The sequence below is a fragment of the Bos grunniens genome, chromosome 25 (assembly GCF_055505025.1).
Source record: "Bos grunniens cultivar Pamir isolate PY7600 chromosome 25, Bosgru_T2T1.0, whole genome shotgun sequence".
Taxonomy (NCBI): domain Eukaryota; kingdom Metazoa; phylum Chordata; class Mammalia; order Artiodactyla; family Bovidae; genus Bos; species Bos grunniens.
Genome location: NC_141189.1, coordinates 38,400,017 through 38,423,695, shown reverse-complemented (window position 1 = coordinate 38,423,695; position 23,679 = coordinate 38,400,017). Strand labels below are relative to the sequence as shown.

General features: G+C 47.7%; 1 protein-coding gene across 1 annotated transcript in view; it reads left to right on the top strand.

Moving 5' to 3' along the window:
- Nucleotides 1–23,679, top strand: part of RBFOX1 (RNA binding fox-1 homolog 1) — a 2,446,597-nt gene that overhangs the window by 315,676 nt on the left and 2,107,242 nt on the right. Inside the window, exon 3 of the mRNA XM_086375888.1 lies at nt 20,425–20,484. Coding sequence (XP_086232014.1) covers nt 20,425–20,484 — 60 coding nt within the window. The remainder of the gene's footprint in view (nt 1–20,424; nt 20,485–23,679) is intronic.

Genomic DNA, 23,679 nt, shown 5'->3' with positions numbered 1-23,679 from the left:
AAAAACTCTTGAAAGTCTTGTTTTTTTTTTTTTTTCCCTCCATTTTAATGTGCTGGCTCCAGCAGGGGAAGCTTCACAAAGCTAGATGTGAGCTGTAGAGACTGGCAGCCCAACTGCTGTGCGGAGAGCCTGCTTTTTCTACTCTTGAAGCTTGATAAATTCCGTGCTATGTGGACTTTGACTTTGGCCCCATCCCCCTGACTCACCAGATTACAAATAGGTACTTTAATAATTTTGTGATAATAAGGGTCATTTACATTGTGGTGCAACTGCTTCTGCTGAGGGATTTCACATTGGGGTCGCATTGTATTATCGTGAAAGCATATTTGCTTTATAAATGGGACGTTCCTTCATAACAATTATGAATCTTCCTTTACCCTTGGTGCGTGTGCTTGATAAGTCACTTCAATTGTGTCCGACCTTATGGACTGGAGCCTTCCAGGCTCCTCTGTCCATGGAATTCTCCAGGCAAGAATACTGCAGTGGGTTGCCATGCCCTCCTCCAGGGGAATCTTCCCGACCCAGGGATTGAACCTGCGTCTATTAGGTCTCCTGCATTGGCAGGCAGGTTCTTTACTGCTAGTGCCACCTGGGAAGCCCTCCTTTACCCTAAGAACATCTTTCATCCTAAATGGCTCTCCCTGAGTAGATCAGATCAGATCAGATCAGTCACTCAGTCGTGTCTGACTCCTTGCGACCCCATGAATGGAGGACCAGGCCTCCCTGTCCACCACCAACTCCTGGAGTTCACTCAGACTCATGTCCATCGAGTCAGTGATGCCATCCAGCCATCTCATCCTCTGTCGTCCCCTTCTCCTCTTGCCCCCAATCCCTCCCAGCATCAGAGTCTTTTCCAATGAGTCAACTCTTCGCATGAGGTGGCCAAAGTACTGGAGTTTCAGCTTTAGCATCATTCCTTCCACAGAAATCCCAGGGCTGATCTCTTTCAGAATGGACTGGTTGGATCTTCTTGCAGTCCAAGGGACTCTCAAGAGTCTTCTCCAACACCACAGTTCAAAAGCATCAATTCTTCGGCGCTCAGCCTTCTTCACAGTCCAACTCTCACATCCACACATGACCACAGGAAAAACCATAGCCTTGACTAGATGAACCTTTGTTGGCAAAGCAATGTCTCTGCTTTTGAATATGCTATTTAGGTTGGTCATAACTTTCCTTCCAAGGAGTAAATGTCTTTTAATTTCATGGCTGCAGTCACCATCTGCAGTGATTTTGGAGCCCAGAAAAATAAAGTCTGACACTGTTTCCACTGTTTCCCCATCTATTTCCCATGAAGTGATGGGACCAGATGCCATGATCTTCGTTTTCTGAATGTTGAGCTTTAAGCCAACTTTTTCACTCTCCACTTTCACTTTCATCAAGAGGCTTTTTAGTTCCTCTTCACTTTCTGCCATAAGGGTGGTGTCATCTGCATATTGATATTGATATTTCTCCCAACAATCTTGATTCCAGCTTGTATTTCTTCCAGCCCAGTGTTTCTCATGATGTACTCTGCATATAAGTTAAATAAGCAGGGTGAGTAGGCTGTGTCTTAATTTTAATTCTAAGAAATTGGATATTGAGGAATGGGTGAAGTAAAGGAAAAGTAGGCCATCGTCGTCATCACCACCGCCATTAGCATTACATCATCACTTTCATCATCATCGTCATTGTTGTCACCGTTATCACAGTCATTTCCGTTGTCATCCCCATTACCGTTGTTATCACTATCAGCATTTTCATCAGCATCATCAGTAAAGTCACCGTTTGCTGGTAACTTGTCCATCATGTGGGCTATCTCAGATGATCACCCTAACCATTCCATGTCAGGATGGTATGATTTTTCTCATTTCGTGGATGATATACAGGAGTTTGGAAAAGTCAGCTTCCTTGTCCAAAGCTGTCGAGGTCTCTCTGGAAAATGGCCATTTCAGGCACCACATTCCCTGACACCTACTCCTATCTGATCTGTGTGGAACATGCATCCCAAGCCAGCTAGGCTTGGAGACACCTGTCTCAGAGGTACACCTTCCAGAGGCATGTGGAGTGGCCAGAAGTGCCATGTGGTATAGACTTAACCAGTAGATAATCCACTAACCTTGACTGATCTAGCTGGGCTGACCACCTCTCTGTCAAAACAGGGCTTCATCTCTACTTGGAATGTGTGTGTGTGTTAGTCACTTTTTTATGTCTGACTCTTTGTGACCCCATGGGCTGTAGCCCATCAGGCTCCTCCATCCATGGGATTCTCCAGGCGAGAATACTGGAGTGGGTTGCCATTTCCTCCTCCAGGGGATCTTCCTGACCCAGGGATTGAACCCAGGTCTCCTGCATTGCAGGCAGATTCTTCACCATCTGAGCCACCAGGGAATAGGATGTAATAACCTCTTCTTAAGCTGGAATTACCACCCAGAGAAATCCGGTGCCAAGGTGCCCGATTTCCCCTCATTTTTATCGTAGCATCAAGAGCTGGCATTATATGAAGTTTGCAGCAAATGGATCCCCAGTGTTTGCACTTTGAGGTGAGGCCATCTGCTCATTTGGGCTGGGGCTTCTGGGGTTGGGGGCTTTGCAGCTGTTTCTTCTATTGATGGAGTCCTGTCAAGATGGACTTCATGTTCCTTCTCCCTCTTTTCCTTTGCTCCCTCCCTGGTTGTCTTTCTGTTCAGTCCAAAGCCTATATCCAACAAGAAAATCATTTTAAAAATCAAACCAAATAGCATCTACCTACCCACCCAAGAAAAGAACTTAAAAAAAAAATAAAAGAAAGAAATTTCCGCTTGTCAATACTTCAAGCTGGTTAACTGGGTACTGATAATTTCCCAGATCAATCCAAAAAGATGCACACTCTGGCCCCTTTCTCCCACACATCCTGATGACAGTTTGAGTTAAGGGGAACTAGGAGAAGGGTCAACATCAGTTTTAGGTTGGTTTTGGAGACGCTGCACACGAGCTGACTCATTTATCTCTTTGGTCCTTTTTGCTTCTCCGTTATGGGGAGTTTCCATCAGAACCCATTTCTCAAAGGCGCACCTTCTGGGCTGATGTGTTAGGAGTTGCCCTGTTGGTAAAGGCAGTGAGGCTTAGAGGCAGGTGTCCTGGTGAGTGAGGTGCTGCAGCGTCTGAGTGCTGGAGAGCTACACAGGGAAGGGATGTGCCAGGCCTGTCATCCACAGGATGCTGGGCTTCCCAGGTGGAGCAATGGTAAAGAGTCTGCCTGCCAGTGCAGGAGATGTGGGAAATCAGGAGACGTGTGAGATGTGGGTTGGATCCTTGAGTTGGAAAGATCCCGTGGAGGATGGCATGGCAACCCATTCCAATAATCTTGCCTGCAGAATCACAGGAACAGAAGAGCTGGTGGGCTATAGTCCATGGTATCGCAAAGAGTTGGACACAACTTACTGACTAAACAACAGCAAGCCCTTTGTAACTAAATCAGCAGTTTCCTTCATATTGCGGGTGTTAGGGAGGCATAGACCTGTCCTAGGGGTGGGCTCACCCCAGCATCGTGATGTCAAGACAGTGTGGGGCTTCATCCGCTAGTATTTAGTGGGAACACTAGTCCCTCATGTTTTTCTATATAATTAGCATTCATATGGTCTCTCTGCATCCTCACTCCCAGTGGATCATCTGATGTCCAGTTCCTTGCAACATGAAACGTGTCCCATAAGTAGTTTTAATGACTTCTATTACTACAGGTTTGCCAACCCCAGGGCCAGTCATGGTCTGGAATTCATCGTTGTTGAAATTTTAGAAAGGCTGTTAGGTGCCTGTGCTGCACTCGACATGACCCCTCCCTGGCGCCTGGGGCAGCACTCCATAAGCAAACACAGGAGTTTCTGCAAATCAGCCAATATCCACACTAAGATGGATAAACAAATATCATTAGGCTGATGAATGCCTATTCTTTAGGTCATAAACAGGCCAGCAGGCTATTGGAGATTTCTTTTGGTTCAACCTAATATAAAGTGTCTCACAGTAAGTCAGGGGGGTTTACCAGCAGAAGAATCTAAGATTCAAGAAGAAAGTTTCCATTTGCAAAGAGGTTTTCAGTTTTGGAATTTCTTTTTTTTTTTTTTTAGTTTTGGAATTTCTGATGAATATCCTGGGTTTCTATGTACTTGCCCTCGTTTGTCAGAAGGCACACTGGCCTCTGTTCTTTTGAGTAACCGAATTTTACTTATTGAAGGGTGTGTGTGTGTGTGTGTGTGTGTGTTTGTGTAACTGTAAGTATAAATCTAAGTGTGGAAAGAGAGGGAAGATGGGAGACAGATCTGTTTCAGCTCCCTCATCCTTCCTGCTTCTCAAGAAGAGCCTTGGACCCCAAACCCCACCAGGAAAACCCCATCCGTGGTCTGACATTTAGAAGTTTATTGACTGGAATGAAAGAATTGTCAATTTCAAAACATGAAAAGCCAGTGGGAGATCAGGTGCTTTCTGCAAACATTCCTGCAGAGTGACTCACGCTATGAAAAAAGAAAAGAGAAAAAGAAAAGCTGCCTTGTTGTTTTATTAATTTAGTTCTGACAGCTGTTAGTTCTGAGGCCTTCAAGGTTCTCAGCAGATATTAAACGAATCCTAGGGAACCCCTCTGTGAAGTACCAGTAATGAACCATGTAAGAAATGGAGGTTAAATGAAGATAAAAACTCCATGGGGCCAGGCTATAGACACCCCCTCCACCCCAGAGATCCTCATGCTTGGAGGCTGTATGTCCCTAATTCTCCAATGAGGTCAAAATGGAACCTGGCCTCTTCTCCCCAACCAACGCATCCACAAGGGTCTCTCAGCTCAGGGGGTGGCGTGGACGGCTGCCTGGGTGCTCATACCGAGACCCTGGAGTCATCCTTGCCTCTCCTCCCCAACTCCCACACCCTAGGAAATCCCTGAACACATTCCCCTCCATCCCCCTGTTCTGTCCACTTCTCCAGCATCTTGGATTCCTGGATCCCCCTGAAGCCTCCTCCTGCTTCCTTCCTGTCCACTCCGGCACCCCTTTAGATCAAAAGCAGTCTTTGCAAGCAGACCTGACCTTGCTCAAACACCTGCTGCTCTCCGAGGATGGTTGAAGTTCTTAGCATACCCTTTAGGACCCCAGCTTGCCGGTCCTGCCTGATTCTCCAGCTCTTTCCATTGCCACACTCCAGTGACACCAGTTTGGTTTAGAAAGGACCACCCCAGGGTCTTCACTGAGGCTGCTCCCTCTGGCAGGGTTGCTTCCAACTCCACTTCTTCTGCCAACTCCCATCATTCTTCATATCTGTTCTAAAAAAATTAATTAATTTTAATTGGAGAATAATTACTTTACAATATTGTGATGGTTTTTGCCATACATCAACATGAATCAGCCACAGGTACACATGTTTCCCCACCCTGATCCTGAATCCTCCTTCTATATCCCTCCCCACTCTATCCTGGTGGGTTATCCCAGAGCACTGACTTTGGGTGCCCTGGTTCATGCATCAAACTTGCACTGGTCATCTATTTTACATATGGTAATATACGTGTTTCAATAGTGTTTTCTCAAATTATTCTGTCCTCACTTTCTCCCACTGAGTCTAAAACTCTGTTCTTTACATCTGTGTCTCCTTTGCTGTTCTGCATGTAGGATCATCATTACTGTCTTTCTAGATTCCATATATATGCATTAATATACAGTATTAATATACAGTATACATATAATATGCATTAATATATGTATATTACAGAGGGACTTGCTTCCTTCTGTATAATAGGCTCCAGGTTTGTCCACCTCAAATGCATTGACTCAAATGCATTCCTTTTTATTGCTGAGTAATATTCCATTGTGTATGTGTACCCCAACCTCCTTATCAATCTATCTGCCGATGGACATCTGGATATCGCCCAGGGGCGATCTCGTAGCTCCCAGGACTTCCTCTTTATATGGCTCTTCTCATGCCCCTAACTACCCAATTACTTCTGTAATCCCCCACTTAATTTCTCCCACAATAGACTCTAAGCCCCGAGAGGGCAAGCACCCGCCTCTCTCCTCTGTAGTGGGCTCCCCAGATCTCATGCAGTGATGGTGCTGGGGCCGGGGGGCACCCCAGCCACTGATGGGGTGGGCAAAGCTTGCACTTGGAGGGGCAGGGAGTGCAGTTCTGCTCTTCTGGGCATGACACTGGCTGGTTGGATCCACCCTGATCTGGGAGCAGCCGTGGGACTCACCGGTGAGGCAGCTTGTGGGAAACCATCCCCAGCTGCGTGGGTCTCAGCCTCGCCCAGCACCGCTTCCTTGTGGGATAAGTGCCCACGGAGTCTGTGGATCTTCTCAAGGGCTGGAGGGGAGTGGCTCTCTCCCATCCAACCCCTCCCCCTCTGTGGGGGGGGCAGACTTTTTACTTCATCACCCATGTGACTTGGATGGCGCCCGTGCCAGCTGCCAGCAAGGCGGGCATTAGACTAAGGCCAGGGTTGCTCGGCGGGGCTGCCTCCTCCAGCTGGTCCTGAATCGGAGCTCGTCACTCTCCCTGGGAGGCACTGAGCCTGCACACGTCAGCCTCCTGTGGGCTTGGAGCTCCCTGCAACACCCTCTTTGGGGAGCAGGTGGAAACCTCACCTTTTGTGGTGTCTGGGGCTGCCCTGACTGTGCTTGCGGGCAGTGCCTCCAGACCCCATCGTCTGCCTGGGGACTGGGGACTTCTACATCCAGGTTTAATGAAAGGCAAACTGGTGGGATTCCGGCCAAGGGCAACCCAGAGGCAGGAATCTGTTCAGCAGATGGCGTTACATTTATGTCATAACCTGCCTTAATAATCCCATTCCTCCACGGTGAGCCTGGAGCCTCCTCTTGGGGGCGGGCTCATCCCTGCCCTTCTCAGTCTCACCGGGTTGGGGTGGAGGGGTGGTAAGGACAGGCCAGGGCTCTACCCACACAGGCCAAACCAGGGGCCTTTCCTTTATCTCAACTTCTCCCAGGAGGAAGTCTGCAGGCTTGAAGATTCAAGGGACTTCATCTGGGCAGGGTTGTGAAGTGTTCCTAATGAGATAGCCAGGGTTGTCTGTCTTCCTGGGGGAGTGCAGGCACCCGAGCTGAGGACCCCTGGAGCCTGTACTTGACTGGATCTAGAGGAAGAGGGGGCTTCCCTGGTGGCTCAGCTGGTGAAGGATCTGCCTGCAGTGCGGGAGACTTGGGTTTGATCCCTGGGTTGGGAAGATCCCCTGGAGAAGGGAAAGGGCACCCACTCCAGTATTCTGGCCTATAACCAAGTACCAGGCATTTAGTGCTACCTCTTTGGGCTTCCCTGATGGCTCAGACGGTGAGGAGTCTGCTTGGGCTATGGGAGACCAGGGTTTGATCCCTAGGTCGGGAAGATCCCCTGGAGAAGGAAGTGGCAACCCTCTCCAGTATTCTTGCCTGGAAAATCCCATGGATGGAGGAGCCTGGCAGGCTACAGTCCATGGGGTCGCAAAGAGTTGGACATGACTGAGTGACTTCACTTTCAGAGGAAGAGGGGGAAGGGCTGCCCTGGACTCATATTTGCATTTTTTTTTCCTGACCAAAAAAAAAAAAAAAAAAATAGTAGCTAAAGCGTGAGTCTGCTTAAAAATACTGCCAATTCAGATTGAGCCCTTTTCATGTGCCAGGGACCAGGCCAGGTTTTCCATTCCACAAGGAATGGAAATACAGCTAAGACCCAGCCCCTACCCCGAGCAGGTGGCACTCAGTAGGGAGAATACACCACTTGCATGATCAAATAACACTGAACACACGCACACAGTGATACCTCCTATGTGCCGGCAGGGACCGCACTGGGGGTAGAAAGAGCAGCATCTGGGCATCACAGATGGGGCACAGTTCTTGGGGGAGACAGTTACCCACAGAATCATGTAAGTAATGAATGTGAATTAGTAATCGTGAGCTTTAGGAGGTGCCATGCTGTACATGATGCTGCAAGGGTAATCAAAGGATATATCTTACCTGGTATGGCACATCACAGAAGGCTTCCTGGAGGAGGTGTTGTTTAGACTTTGGCCAAAATGGTGCATGGGAGTTCAAGAGCAGAATCAAACCAGAGCACTTTCCAAGCAGGGGTGATAGCAGCTGGAGCTGGAGCTCAGAGAATGAGAGGGTCACGAGAGGAGGAAGAGGATGAACAAGGGAGCTGGGGACAGACCGTGGGCAAGGCCTTATTGCTCCGAGTAGGGCACATGGACTTGACCCAGAAAAGGGAGAAGCACCCAGAGGTGGGAGTGATGTGAGCTTTAGGAAAGGGAGCGAGGATGCTCTGATGTAGACGAATAAGTGTAGTTGAAAGAAAAATCGAAACACTCATTTGGGGTTTGTGCATGAGACAGGGATTACATTTAAGCAGCAGTTGTTGAGAACAGAAGGTGGCTTCTAATTGCAGTTGTTCGGCATCAAATCCACATTCAAACTTGCAATTATTTCACCGTTAAAAGAGCTGACGGTTCCCTCTTGTGCCGGAGGCAGTCCCAAGGGAGCTCTAATCCCAGGGACTTGGCTTTCTTCTGGCCCCCTGAGCCCCAGACCACACTCCCACAAAGCTGTTCTCATTGGCTGGTCACGCAGACAGATTCACGTGGCCCATGAGGTAGAGGCGGGCTGAGGAAGGGAAAGGGCCATCTTAGCAAGGACTCTGGATGCATTCAGAGCAGCCGAGTGAAAGGGGGTGATGACACAGCTTGGGATTGAAATCAGTGTCTCCTCTTCTGCAGGACTTTAACTGGAGCCACAGAAAGCATCAACGTTACCACGCATCAAGGTTTTGATGTGCTATTGGGGTCCCCATTCCCTTAAAGATGGGAAAATCAAGACAGACAGGTTACATAACCTTCCATGGTCACATATGGAAGAGAGAGCAGAGCTAGGGTTTGAACCCAGGCATGTCAGGGCCTGAAGCACATCGTCTTAACTTCAGTGTCCCTGATGGGGCTGGGAGCTTCCTAGGAGAGGCAGCTGCCAGTTAAGCCCCAAGTGCCTACTGAGTGTTGCGAAGGAAAGAAGAGTGAGAGCTGTAGTCAGACAGACTGTCCCTCATCAGCTTAGTGTGAATGCAGCCAAGCAAACCCCTGGGCAACTTGCTTACCTTCTCTGAGTCTTGTTTTTGTTGTTGTCCAGTTGCAACCCCATGCACTGCAGCATGCCAGGCTTCCCTGTCCTTCACTATCTCCCGGAACGTGCTCAAATTCATGTCCATTGAGTTGGTGATGCCATCCAACCATCTCCTCCTCTGCTTCCCCCTTCTCCTCCTGCCATCAGTCTTTCCCAGCATCAAGGTCTTTTCCAGTGAGTTGGCTCTTCACATCAGGTGGCCAAAGTATTGGAACTTCAGCTTCAGCATCCGTCTTTCCAATGAATATTCAGAGTTGATTTCCTTTAGCATGGACTGCTTTGATCTCCTTGCAGTCCAAGGGACTCTCAAGAGTCTTCTCTAACACCACAGTTCAAAAGCATCAAGTCTTTGGTGCTCAACTCTCACATCCATGGTTCAACTCTCACATCCATATGTGACTACTGGGAAAACCATAGCTTGGGTCTTGTAAGATGAACCAGTTTCAGTGATAATATTGATGGCCACATTTACAGGAATGTGCCATGCTCTGTTCTCAGACTTTACGCATAGTAACTCATTTAGCCTTGCAGTGGCCCTCCTCCTTTTATCAGAGGCAGAAACCAAGGCACAGAGAGGCTAGGTAACATGCCCAAGGTCACACAGCAAGGGAAAGGTCCACTTTGGCTCTTGAGTTTCCTAGGTTGCTCTAGAGCTCAAATGGCATGATTCATGCAAAATTCTTGCAACAGCCTGCCACACACACAACAAAAGCTAGTACATAGTTCAGGGACATCCATGAATGTTATTGAACCATCCTGAGTCTCAGTTTCCTCTCTGTGAAATGGGGATAACAACAGCTGTGATTTATTGTTTTTTTTTTTTTTTAATGGGAACTTTAATAAAATAAACAATATAAGTTGAGAATATACTTCTTCCTCCTAGTCAGAGCTGTGTACAAAGAACAGGCAGTTCCCTAAGTAGTGTGAACTATAGTGTTAGGTTGTATTGGGCTTCTATGATTACCTCATTTAACAGCCAGCTGGGAAAGTTGAGGCTTAGGGAAATAGAGAGATGTTCAAGGTCATGCATCTACTCGAAGTCAGTGTAGCATGCTTGACCGAGAGCCCACACTCTTAACCTCTGCATCACAGTGGTTCTCTGGCTGGCGCCCTCTTCCTTTGCAGGGACTTGCCTCCAGGATTGGCCCAAGACCTCCGCCTGCCCCAGACACCTCAGATTCTGTTGAGTCCAGTCCACCTCCCTCTAATCAGCCTGCCCAGTGCTCCGTGCCCCAACTGCCCCATTTCTGCATTAAATGGCCCATGATGTTGTGCGGGCTACTGACAACGTCTCTCCCAGGAACCCTGAAGAAAGCCTGGGCAGATTGGATAAAAAGCCCTTGTCAGACATCCTGATTTTAGCGTTCTCCCCTGTGATTCCATTCAGGAAGTATTTATTTAACACTTCACTTGTTTTGCCATTCTCCCTGACTTCATTTTGCAAAAGCTCCTATAATAATAACCCACGTCTCCTTCACCAGCAACCCCGCCCCCCGGCCATCCCTGCTGCTCTTGTCCTTGGGAACACTTGAGTGCTGTGTTCAGCGTCTCGAGCCAGAAATATGTCCAGGTTTCCTCTTGCATCCCTAATGCCCTCTTCTCTCTCCACGCGGCATCTCCCAGCGTTTTTCCGGGACTTCTGAATGTCCCGTCACCCCTCGTCTCGTTGGATATTGTTGCCCATGTGCCAGCAGATGCTTTTCATGCCTTGAGTTTTCCTCGCAAGGGCGCAGCGATGAATCATTGCTTCTATCCCAGACTTGTGTCCTTCCCAGGACTGTTAAAACTCTTCTGTTCTCAAAACGCATCCCTCACACGGCAGCATGAGCAGGTGGACTGTCCTCTCCTGAGCGTGGGGTACCCTGGGGGGTCAGAGGCCATCCCTGTGCCACAGATGGGCGAGGAGGGGGCTGCAGTTACCCACGCCTCGCTTGCTCACCAGAGACTGAAATTCTCCAGGCGTTTCGGGGACCACATTTCTGTTCTTACTCAGGCTTCCTTCTTGAGTCAGTGAGTCAGTAACTCTGTTAGACATTCCTGATACAGACTCGATTAATTTTAACAGCTTTTGAGATGAATAGAGGAGAAAGCTTTTCTTGATTGTTCAGATGTATGTAGAAATGTGGCTTTATAGATTTATTTTTATTTGAAAGGAAATATGGTCAAGGCAGGAAAAGAGAGACGTCTGGATCTGTTGGGATTTGTTGTTGTTCTTATTAAGATAAAAAGAGGTAAAATTTACATAACATACAATGAATCATTTTTGAAGTGAACAACTCAGTGGCATTTAGTACAGTATTGTGCAACTGCCATGTCCAACTGGTTCCAAAACATAATTGTTTCCTAGAACAGAACCTTGTATCCATCAGGCAGTTACTTCCTGACTCCTTCTTCTCCCAGCTCTTCAGAATCCCTAGTGCACTGCCTGTCTCTATAGACTTGCCTACCCTTGGCATTTCAATTCAGTGGGATTGTACACTCTGTGGCCTTCGTATCTGGTTTGTTTCACTTTGTATGGTATTTCCGAGGTTCACCCATGTTGTCGCATGAATCAGAACCCCGTTGCTTTTCATGGCTGAGTAAATAGGCCATTGCATGGCTATACCACATTTGTTTATCCATTCATCCCTTGATGGACGTCTGGGTTGTTTCCACCTTCTGGCTCTAGTTGGGGTTTTTAAACGTTGCAGACATTGTCTGGGATCTGTGGCTGCCCTCTGCTCTTAGCTGATTTTTTCTTCATGAATATCCTATGTCTTAACCCATTTGCCTCTCTCCGGAGAGAGCGGTAAGAGGTCCGGGCGCTGCTGTGGTCAGTGAGAGCTACAGGACCTCACGACTGGGAATCTGGCATGGCTGCTTGCACATGTCCTGCCACTCCGTGGGGGTGGCCTTGACTCCTCAAAGGACAGCCCCTACCAAACCTCCCCTCTGGGTTTAGACCCATAGTTCACAGCCTGGCAGCATATTGTCATTTCCTGGGGAGATTTAAGAATTCCAAAAGACAGGGAATATATGTATGCGCATGGGTGATTCACTTTGCTGTACAGCAGAAAATACAACACAGTGAAGCGGCTATACTCCAATAAAAATTTTAAAAAAGAATTACTACAACTCCCACTTTACCTCCAGAGAGTCTGTCTTGAGTTATGTGGGGGCAAGTCCTGGCATTTTTTTGTTTGTCTCTTGAAAAGGTTGAATAGTGGCCTCCAAAATGCAAGTCCGGGTCCTACCTCTCAGAGGAAGCCGGGATAGAAAGCTCTGAGAAAGTGCTGTGACGTTGCCCCGGTGGTTACTTACCTGTAACAGATGTGGCCCAGCTGCTTTAGTAAAAGGCTTTGTTCAGAAGTGACTGGATAGTCCCTGGTATTTGCCAATGATCTCTCTTATAGGGGACTTGTATCTAGAATATAAAAAGAACCCTTGCCATTTAATTACATAAAAACAAATAACCCAATTTAAAAATCAGCAAAGGGTCTGAATACATAGCTCTCCAAGAAAGATCCACAAATGGCCAACAAGCATACGAAAAGATGTCCAACATTGTTAGTCATCGAGGAAATGCAAATCAAAACCACGAACGAGATTCCACTTGATAGCGACTAGGATGGCTATCCTGAAAACCACCGGTAATAACAAGTGTTGCTGAGAAAGCGGAGCCCTCATACACCATTGCTGGGAATGTAAAACGGTGCAGCCCCTCTGGAAAACAATGTTCTTGTTAAAACGATTAAACCATGTGACCATTATGCTTTGCCATGTGGGTTACCATAGGACCCAGTAACTGTATTCCTAGGCATATACGCAAGAGAAAGGAAACATATATCCACATAAAAGCATGCACACAAATGTTTACAGCAGCATTACTCTTAATAGCCAGAAGGTGGAAACAACCCAAATGTCCATCAACAAATTAGCAGCCAAACAAAGTGTGGTCTGTTCATACAGTGAAATATTTTTCAGCCATAAAAAGGAACAAAGTTCTGATACATGCCACAACATGGGTCAGCCTTGAAACAGTTTGCCAGTCACAAAAGGCCACATATTGTATGATTCCTTTTTATGAAAGTCCAGATCAGGGAGATCCATAGAGGTAGAAAGTAGACCAGTGGTCACCAAGGGCAGGGGGTATGGAGGGGTGTGTGTAACGCGCTCAGTCATGTCTGACTGTTTGCAACCCCATGGACTGTAGCTCGCCAGGCTCCTCTGTCTGTGGGATTCTCCAGGCAAGAATACTGGAGTGGGTTGCCATGCCCTCCTCCAGGGGATCTTTCCCAATGCAGGGATCAGCCCTGTCTCTTGCATCTCCTGCATTAGCAGGCGAATTCTTTACCATTATAGCGCCACTGGTGCAAAGTGAAAGTGTTAGTCGCTCAGTTGTGTCTGACTCTTTTCGTCTGACCCTGGACTGTAACCCACCAGGCTCCTCTGTCCGTGGAATTCTCTAGGCAGGAATACTTGAGTGAGTAGCCATTCCCTTCTCCAAGAGATCTTCCTGACCTAGGGATTGAACCCAGGTCTCCTGCATTGCCGGCAGATTCTTTACTGTCTGAGCCACTAGGGAAGGGTGGCTACAAAACCCCGAGTGTCTAACCTTGGACAAAGTCCATGATGGGCTGAGTTCATGAGTCCTGTGAGATAACCTAGCCCTCATTTTCTTTCCAGTTTTTTAAAAAGTAGTTTTACAGATATAGATTCTGAAGCTCAGAAAAGTTAAGTAACTTTCCCAGAGTCACACAGCAAGTCAGCCAGACACCCTCCTGGAACTCTACCTGGCCCCCTTTGCAGCTCCTCTTTCATCCTCCTGCCCTGACCTGAAGAGGATTATTCATCTGAGTCCTGTTGACCCTGTCCTCCCCAAGTTCACTCTCAGAGCCATGGGGCCTCTGGGCCAGGGTCTCCCTGGTGTGAAACTCAGTTTTCCATTGCTGCATATTTGATGCCTTAGACAGCAGCCTAGCCTTTCAGAGGAGTCTGCATGTTACAAAAAAAAGGGCAGCAGGTGTTATTTGGGCTAAATTGACCTTGAAATTGATTTCTTTATTTTATGACTTACTGAGAGGAGATTAATACTTTTTTTTTTTCCTTCAGTCTGAAACAATTTACATGGTAATAGAAGGCATAGTCAGTCAAATAAATTGCTGGAAGTGGTCGTGTTCCAAGAGAAAAAGCATACGGAGCTTACTCACATTGATTTCTTTGCCCCGGGGAGAAGCAGAGATTTTAACATCTGGGAATAGGGAGCTAAATTTTATCTCTCATTTTAAAAGCAGAGGCCTGAAGAGCTTAATCTGACATTTACATGGAATTTTCTAAGTTGGGGGGAATGAGGGAGCTCGAGTTCCTTGCTGAAGGTTAACCAGTGTTTACTCAGAAGGGCTCTGGTAGTTTCATTCAGGGAGGGCAGGTGGGACCCAGGTGACATTTTCAGAAGATGGGCCTTGGGGAGCGGCTGCCCCACTCCCACCTGTGGAGGAGGAGCTGGGGCCCTGAGACTCGGCTGGTGACATAACCTTGCACTCAGGCCCAGGTGGATCTGCTGGGGAACCATGTGAGTGGGGACCCTGCTTCTGGTTTCTGGCTGCCCTCTCAGGGATGGGGTTTGATTTCAGCCGGCATGGAAGCATGCATGGATGGGGCAGCGTTTCTGAATGTGCTGGGATAGATTCTAAGGCTGCATCTGGGTTTGGCAGGAAAATGCAGCACTCGATTAATACTGCCTGCCCTGGGAACAGGATGGGCGAGTGTAGCTGGTGTGCCACATACTTGAATTTCCCGGCTTAAAAAAAAAAAAAATTAAAGTGTTCCCCCCAGTACCAACATTTCTGTATTCAGACCACATTGGCAGGGCTGTTGTCCCCCAAAATGACCCCAAATCACTCGACACATCCTGCAGGCTGAATTATTTTTCAGAAAATGTCTGTAAACGAATCTCTACCCAAAGGACTCTGCTAGTGTGTTGCATGAAATTCCCTCAAATTATTTTCTTTTCAAAATAAACTTAAAATTTTGAGATTAAATAAAAATTTTAATTGTTAATACATGTTGGATGGAACACGTAATTCAAACATCAGAAGAATAAAATTCTCCTATTCCATCCTGCACAGTTCCTCTCTCCACAGTCAGCTTTTCTTTTTTTTTTTAAAGTCAGTTTCTTATCCATCTCCTGGAGGTTTCAATGCATGTGATACATATGCATATATTCTTAAAGCAGGGCACGGATTGTGGCTTGCTATACATGCCACCCTGCATTTGACTGTTTTCCCCTATCGTTCTGTATTGAGCTGCCCCATTATCTTTACTGGGGGTGTCTGGATACACCATAACTTATTTACTTGGTCCCTATATAATGGAAATTTTGGTTACTCTCGATATTTTGTAGTCACAAAAAAATTGCTTCAGTGATCATCCTTGGCATCAGGCATTTCCCACATGTGCAGACACTCTATTGCAGAGATTCCAAGAAGTGGAGTTGCTGGTTTAAATATTATCAACTTTTAAAATGTTGCCCAGTGGACTTCTCTGGTGGTCCAGCGGTTGAGAATCCTCCTGCAAATGTAGGGGACACAGGTTCAATTCCTGGTCCAGGAAGATCCCACGGGCTGCAGGGCAACTAAGCCTGTGAGCTGCAACTATGGAAGCCCGCACCCTAGAGCCCATGCTCTCCAGCAAGAGAAGCCACTGCAGTGAGAAGCCTGCACATCGCAACTGGAGAAAGCCCGTGCACAGCAGTGGAGACCCAACGCAGACAAAGAGAAATAAACACACTTAAAGAAAAGGAATTCCTGTTTCTCTGCACTCCTACAACTATGATCCTTTGTCCAGCTTTTATCTTTATCAATCTTGGTAAAACAAATAAAAACCATCTTAATTTGCATTTGCTTTATTATGTGTGACGTTAAGCGTTTCTTAATGTCAACAACAGACATTTGCATCACCACACCCTTTGTGAGCTGGCTGTCCATCGCCTTTGCTTGTTTTTTCCTTTGAGTTTTAATTTTTCTTTTATGTTACCTTTGTCATCTTCCACATTATGGTATTATTTTTCATGCAGAAAGCTGTTCAAAATTTTTTATCTTATGGGTTTGGGGTTTGTAATGAGAGAGCTCTTCACCACTTTGAGGTGACAAATACCTACATGAGTGGCTTGAATACATTATGTCCTTTAATTGGTCCACAAATTAAGGCATTGGTTTGATTTTTTTTTTTTTTTTGGAAAATGCAGTCTTCATGGGGTGGTGAAAATGTGTGCTGCTTGGGATCACGTAGGGACCATGATCTGGCCTCACAGGCTTCTCAACCCTCCCTGTTTCTCTCAGCATTCAGACTTTTCAAGGAGTATCAAACCCTCATGGTCAGGATGATTTAGGATGTAATGAAATTGGGTAGCAGCCATTTGAAGAGCTGATCCCACCTCTCTTTCATAGCTGAGTTTCCTGCAGGTCTTACTGTCCACTGCTGGGTCCCCACCATACCCCCGACCCCTCACCCTCTGTCCATTACTCAGGAGGCTTTAGCTAGCCAAGGTCTTGGCCTTCTGTTAACCTGAAGGATGGGGTGGTGGTGTGTGTACTCAGCCATGTCTGACTCTTTGTGACCCCGTGACTGTAGCCCACCAGGCTTCTCTGTCCATGGGATTCTCCAGGCAAGAATACTGGAGCAGGTTGCCATTTCCTTCTCCAGGGGATCTTCCCAACCCGGGGATCAAACCTGCATCTCTTGTGTCTCCTGCATTGGCAGGCAGATTCTTTACCACTAGCGCCACCTGGGAAGCCCAACCTGAAAGATAAACCCTTTACAGTTCATTTTTGTGCAGGGAACATCGCATTCTAATGCCACCAATCATGGCTCTCCAGAAGCTCACACCAGTTCATGCCAAATCCCTGAGAAGGTGATGGTTGGTGGTTCTGCAGGCTCTCCACCTCGGTCATTGTTTGAACTGGCTCAGTGCCCACTGCTGGCAATTTGTACCCCAGCTTCTGAAAGCTGTAAACCCAGTCACAAAAAAGACAATAATTCCAGGGGCAGAATACTGGACTTCCAGGGAGGCCATGAGGCCCAGGGAAGGAGACAGCTGGCATCTAGGGAGACAGCCAGCTTGGGGGCCTGGTCCTTGACCCATGAAGGGGAGGCAGTTAGGTCTCTCTCCTGCTGAAAGATCTCATCAGGATGGACCAGCTTGAGTCAGAAGCTGTAGATGTTTATAGGTGGGGGGTGGGGTGGGAACAAGAGGGGCTTTCTGGAAACGAGGACAGCATTAGATGGCTGCTTCCTCACCCTTCTTTGAGAGACAACATCTCTTTTCTCATCTCTGTCTCCGTAATCTAGTTCTGAACCTATTCACATGCTTCTCGCTGTTTTCAAGGTAAAGGAAACCCAGGGGCTCGGGCGAAGAGTCAGCTGCTTTGTGCAGGATAAACAGGGACCGTGCTGAGCGGTGTGGGGGGTGCCAGTGCAGCAGGTGTGTGAACCCCTGCGGGTGTGAGACGCTGCCAAGAGGTGGGAGGACAGAAGGGGCCTGTGGAGGGCGACAGACTGAGTTGGTGCCCCCTGCACCTCCTCGGGTGAAGGCGTCTCTGCTCCCGATAATGGACCTGGGAAGGAGGTAGGGCATAGTGAGGGAGGGTCAGCTGAGCAGAGCCCGGGCCTCTGGGATCCCAGGCTCAGGTCTTGGGGGAGAGGAGGCCCCTGCTTGTGGGAGGTGGGGGAAGTGAGGAGGGGGCAGAGGGAAGGAAGAGGCTCACAGGGCCAGGCAGATAGAAATTTCTTGGGTGACCAGGTTCCCAAGTAAGGTCATGCTTGAGTACAAGTAAGTTGTCTCTTCCCAGGCCCAGGGGTTCTTGCCTCGGTGGGAGGAACGGCTCACCAGGGGCCTCTCTTCCTTTCCAATCAGCTTCCTCTGGGAGGTTCTTTTGTTGTTGTTCTGTCATGAAGTTGTGTCCGACTCTTTGTAACCCCATGGACTGCAGCACGCCAGGCCTCCCTGTCCCTCACTGTCCCCCAGAGTTTGCCCAAATTCATGTCCGTTGAATCCGTGATGCTATTAAAATTAAGGCTCTTAATTTAGGCTTAACCCTGAGTTCAGCTTTCCAGAGCTGGTGGTTGCTATGGACTCAAGGTGGTGCTAGTGGTAAAGAACACTCCTGCCAATGCAGAAAATCCAGGTTCGATCCCTGGGTCAGGAAGATCCCCTGGAGAAGGAAATGGCAACCCACTCCAGTATTCTTGCCTGGAGAATCCCATGGACAGGGAAGCCTGGTGGGCTACAGTCCATGGGGTCACAAAGAGTTGGACACTGCTGAGCAGCTGAGCTCATGGACCCGAGCCTGGCTTTGAATGGGAGTGTTTCAGATCCCTGAGCCTGGGGGCTGTCTCTGTCTTGGTTCCTGTTCCTGGGAGAGCCTGAGATGGGTGCTCTTGGGTGGCTGTGTGTCCCTAGACCAGCGGGAAGTACGCGGAGGCCAGGTTCTCCTGGGGCAGCTGTGGCCTCAGGATCCCTTTCAAAGAAAGGAGTGCCCAGGAGGCAGGGGCCCCTGGGGGTCTGTAACGCTTGGATGTGGTCCTGGTTGAGATCTGCCGTTAGGCTGAACTCATCACTCAAGCAGGGCTTTTAGTTGGCTCATTTAGAAGATGAGGCCAAGAAGGAAGTAAGAAAGCCCAGCCTTTCTCAGGCCACAGGACACCCGTCAAAGGAGAATCAGTGTGTCTTCTTAGAAGCATCACCCCTTTGGCCACATCTTCCTCCTCTCCACTCAGGGGCTGCTTTGTGCAGTCCCTGTCTGGGGGCTCTGATTCATGCTTAAGCCCACGCCTCCCTCCCTTCCTTCTTTCCCTAATTCATTACTTCATTTTAGTAACCTGGGGGTGGTGGGTGGGGGGCGGCGTGAGGACTGCTCCTTGTAGAGGGAGGAGAGGCACAAACACGGGTTTGACTTTCTGGTCGTCAGCTTTTCCCGTGACCACTGGCTGTGGGAAAACTGCAGAAAGGGAAGTGACAAGCGGGGTCTGCCTCCTCCTTGTGAGTTCAGATCTGTTTACAGACACCGCCCTCTCAGGACTGTGTGGTGGGTCTGAGTAACTGCCTGGTCCAGCTCCTTCCCTCTCTCTTCTGGTCTCTGTGTCTCTGTCTACATCTTCATCTCTTTCATACATGAACACACGTGCACATACACACATATACTTGCCCCTGTCTCTGCCCAGGAGGTTTAAGGGGTGACTTGAGGTGAAACCCGATGACTTTAATGAAAGTTTGGAGCTATAGGCACTGCAGGCATCTTTTGGGGGGCAAGCTTCCCAGACTTGGTTAGTGAGTGTGGCTACTTCAGGCTCCTATGTGCTGCACATGGAGAAGTGGGTAAAAGCCCCACAGGGAGAGTGGAGCCACAGCGCTTAACACCCATCCATTTAACCTTTTGGTTTAGGCCCTGGCTCCACAGCATCCCTACTGAGTTGCCTTGGATGAGTTCTCAGCCTCTCTTGTGTTTCTCTGCCTGTAAAATGGGGCTGAGAGCAAAACCTCCTTCCTCTGTCCTTGTGAGGGTTAAAGAAGAAAATGCGTGAAGATCTCTAGGCACACAGCATCCCAGCTGCTCCATAGGCTTGAGCTGTCGCAAGTGTGAAACAGTGGCAAGTTATAGTGGAAGTAATGGTGGGCATGGTTTTCATAGGACCACCTGTGTCCTCTTGCTACCTGGGGGTTGGGCCTGGGTCTCCTGCATTGCAGGCAGATTCTTTACCAACTGAGCCACCAGGGAAGCCATGAAACTGCCACCTGGGTCCTCAGGCTAGGATGGAGTGTCCACATTCAAAAAAATCTAGACCGGTGCTGCCTGATAGAGATGTCATGAGGGCCACGTACGCAATTCAAATGTTTCCCGTAGACACATTAAAAAGTAAAAAGAAACAGATGAAATTAACTGTAACAATATATTTTATTTTAAATATGCATAATATATTTATATATTTAAGCGTGCTAAAATGCTTTATTTTTATATATTATTAAGTATTATCATTCTAACATGTAATCGATATAAAAATATTAATGAGATATTAATATTAATAGGATATTTTACACTTCTTTTTTTTTTTTCTTGTGTCTTCAAAATCTGCTATGTAATTAATACTTGCAGCGCATTTCAGTTGAGACTAGCCATACATACGTGGTGGCTAGCGGCTGCCGTTTTGGGCAGTGAGGATCTAGACCCCCTACTGGAGAGGGGGAATGGGAAGGCGCGCGAGCTTGCTGTGGGATTGTGCTAAACTGGGATACTCCAAATCAGAATTTGTTTCCTCAACCCGTTTTCCCACCTACTCCTGTCTTTGTTTTCGCCAGGACGACACATCTGAACATTCAGCTTGCTTCTCCAGTGCCAACAACAGTCCGCATGCCTCAGTAAGTAGAAGCATTTTGTTGAACAGGTTAGAGTTTGAAACTGCGTTTGCATCCTTTTCAGCCTTCTTGGTCACCATCATCCATCACTGGGAGTGCGTGTGTGCGTGTGTGTGTTTGTAACTTAAAACTGATCTCATTGGAGAAGTAACTGGGTTTGAGAGGGGAATAAATGTTCCCAGGCACTCACTGAATTTCTGTTAGGAAACACCTGGGGCCAGAGCCTCAGCCCTGGCACATGATGTGAAAGACAAGAACCTTCCTCTGAGAAGGGCCAGGTCCCTTGGGAGAGCAAACCCGGGAGAAACAGTGACCAGGGCAGGGGCCACGGGCTAATCTCTTTACTTCTTGATGTGACGGTGGGCCCCAAGGTGCTGGGAAAGTGGGAAGAAAGTTTATCATTTGACTGTCCCCACGGTAAAGAAAGGGATGCGTACTGAGTGCCTTGGGGGGCCCACCTTGTGGCGTTGGATTGGGGGCTTCAGGGCACGTGACCGTGGTTGGTATTAGGATCTCTGTGGATTTCTGTGCACCCGCCCTCCCCCTCCCCCCCGCCACCTGTCAACCACGTACCAGAGATGTTCCCTGCCTTTACAGTTCCAAGTTCACTCCTGCCCGATGTCTCCAGGATGTTTAACCTCGTGGTGAGATCCCAAAGTGCAGTCAGCCTGTGTATTAGTGGTGACCCCGCGATGACGTCAAGGGGCACATGGGCTTTTGTTTTTGTTGTTTTGTATTGACTGTTGTTATGTGGTTTCATGATGATCTTCTCTTTATAGCAACGGATACTGGCTTTCTCTTTATGGTAGTGAAATGTATTTTGAAAATATTAAAGTTTTGAAAAAGATGAGTTGACTTAAAGAAAAAAATAGTATGGAAATAAGAAGAACATGGAAAGAATATGGCAAGACGCTGTGGTAGTGACAAATGAATGGCTAAGAGTGGATTCCTTTATCAGAGATGTTCATGCGGTCCTGGGCAGGGTCCATATGTATGCTGTGTATTTGAAATGCTTCCTTCTTTCTCCCCAGTCACCGCTGGTGTTTTGTACAAAGCTGGACTCTCCAAGGTCCCACCTTTTGGCCTCTGTCTGTTCCCCCTAAAAGATTTTGAGGTTGTGTTTTTTGTTTTTTTTTTTAAATAATAAACCTCACTGCTGGGTCACCTGAAAGAGACATTTATCTGAGTTGCTGAGAGGAAGAGGAAGAAGAGGAAAGATGATGAAAAATGACAACCACACAACCGATTTTCTTGTGCTACCTGGCCACTGACCAGACATTGCTTCTTTGTTCTAAGCCCCCTCAACAACCCCATAAGGTAAACACCATCTCTGTCTTCACTGTGTTGATGAGGAAATCAAGACCGGAGTGCAGTAATGTACCCCAGGGCTCAGAGGCTGCATCCACCCGCTGAGCCACTCTGTCGCTGGGGCACAGTCTTCTGGCTTCACCCCAAGCCCATGAAACTGTCTCTCCCTATTGTGGATGGGAAGCTAACTGATAGAGCGGGAAAGTGTGTTAGTTACCTCTTGCCACATTGAAAAGGAACCCTAGATTTCAGTCCAGGGTAAAAGCAGAAATGTGTATGATCTCACAGTGTCAGTGCCTCTGGACTCTGGGAATGGCTTTGGTGCCTGGTTTTGGCTCAGGGTTTCTCATGAGCCAGGGCTGCTGCCACCTGGAGGCCTGACTGAGGCTAGAGGATCCACCTCCAAGATGGCTTAGGTCATTGTTGTCACCTGGCCTCAGTTCCTCGTGTGTGGACGCCTCCATAAAGCTGTGATGTGGAGGCAGGCTCCTATGACGTGGCTGGCGGGCTCCCCCAGGGTGAGAAATCCTGGGAGAGAGAGAGCAAGGCAGAAACCAGGATGCCTCCTGTGCCCTGGGGAGTCACGTGCCGTCACCTCTGCTGAATTACTGGGGGGTCACTTTGGAGGTTGGCTACCACACTTTTCATAATTTTAAAAGAACCATCCATGCTCCACGCAGGATTCTGGTAACCTCTCACTAAGACTATGGAAATAAAACGGTCCTAAAAACATTTAGCAGGTGAGAAGATGAAATGGGGAGCAGGAAAGTGACTCACCAAAGAGTCCTGCAGTTGGGGGTGCAGCGCAGAAGCTTCTTCGGAAGTAGTTGGATAGGTGGGGAGAAACCCCCCACCTCATAATGCTTGTTGTTCACAGTAAGACCAGTGGTGGCCGAGAGCTCTGTTTTCCGAAAGAGCACCCCCGGATGCTCAGCCTCCTTGGGCTGGGCTGGGTATTCTCCAGCCTCCAGCCTCGCCTCATTAAGGCTGATGGGATACTGTCCCACTTGTTTCCCCCTGGAGGCTGCAGACTTTTAGAGTTTCCCTGGGATTCGAGCTCTGAAGATCAGAGGACGGTAAGCATCCCCTCTCTCCCTACCCTCGACCCTCCCAGTTCTCTGGTCCGGGTCTCCCTGCTTGGAATCCGCAGGTCAGCCTCCCAGGCCAGCGTGTCACGGGCAGAAGCAGTCACAGCATGACCTCCGTCGGTGGCAGCACGTGGTGACCAACCTTTCTGGAGGGTGGTTTATGGCACCTGTCTCAGTGTGCAAAGTGTGTTCACTCTCTGATCCAAGTAATTACACTTCTAGGAATGGACACCTTGCGGTTTATTGTATGAGTGTGAGAAAGCAGTGTTTGTTGAGGGGTAATTCTATTAGCAAAAATAATAAAAAGGTACACCCTCAATATCTGTCAATAAGGAATTTTTAAAAGTAAACTATGAGCATCTATAAAGTCCAGTTCTAAGCTGCTGCTAGGATTTCATGGTGAGGATTTATGTTTATTGACTTGGAAAGATGCTCGTGACATATTGTGGAGTGAGAAATGCAGCCTATGTCATATGGTGACCAACCTTTCTGGATGACATTATATATTATATTGCATATAATTTCAATTATATGCAATTAGATTCATATATCTCCTCTTCTCTGAAAAGCAGAGAGAGATGTCAGAGAGGCAGATGGGAAAATCAACTAAATTGGTTGGTTTTGCTTTTTTTTTTTGACTCTACAGGTTTTGTTTTATTTTATAGTATGTAGTTGTTTTCCTTGATAGTAAAAGTATCGGATCAGCCAAGAAGTTTGTTCAGATTTTTCCGTAAGAACCCAAATGAACTTCTTGGCCAACCCAATAATAATAATAATGACAATGACTATTTTTAAAATTAAG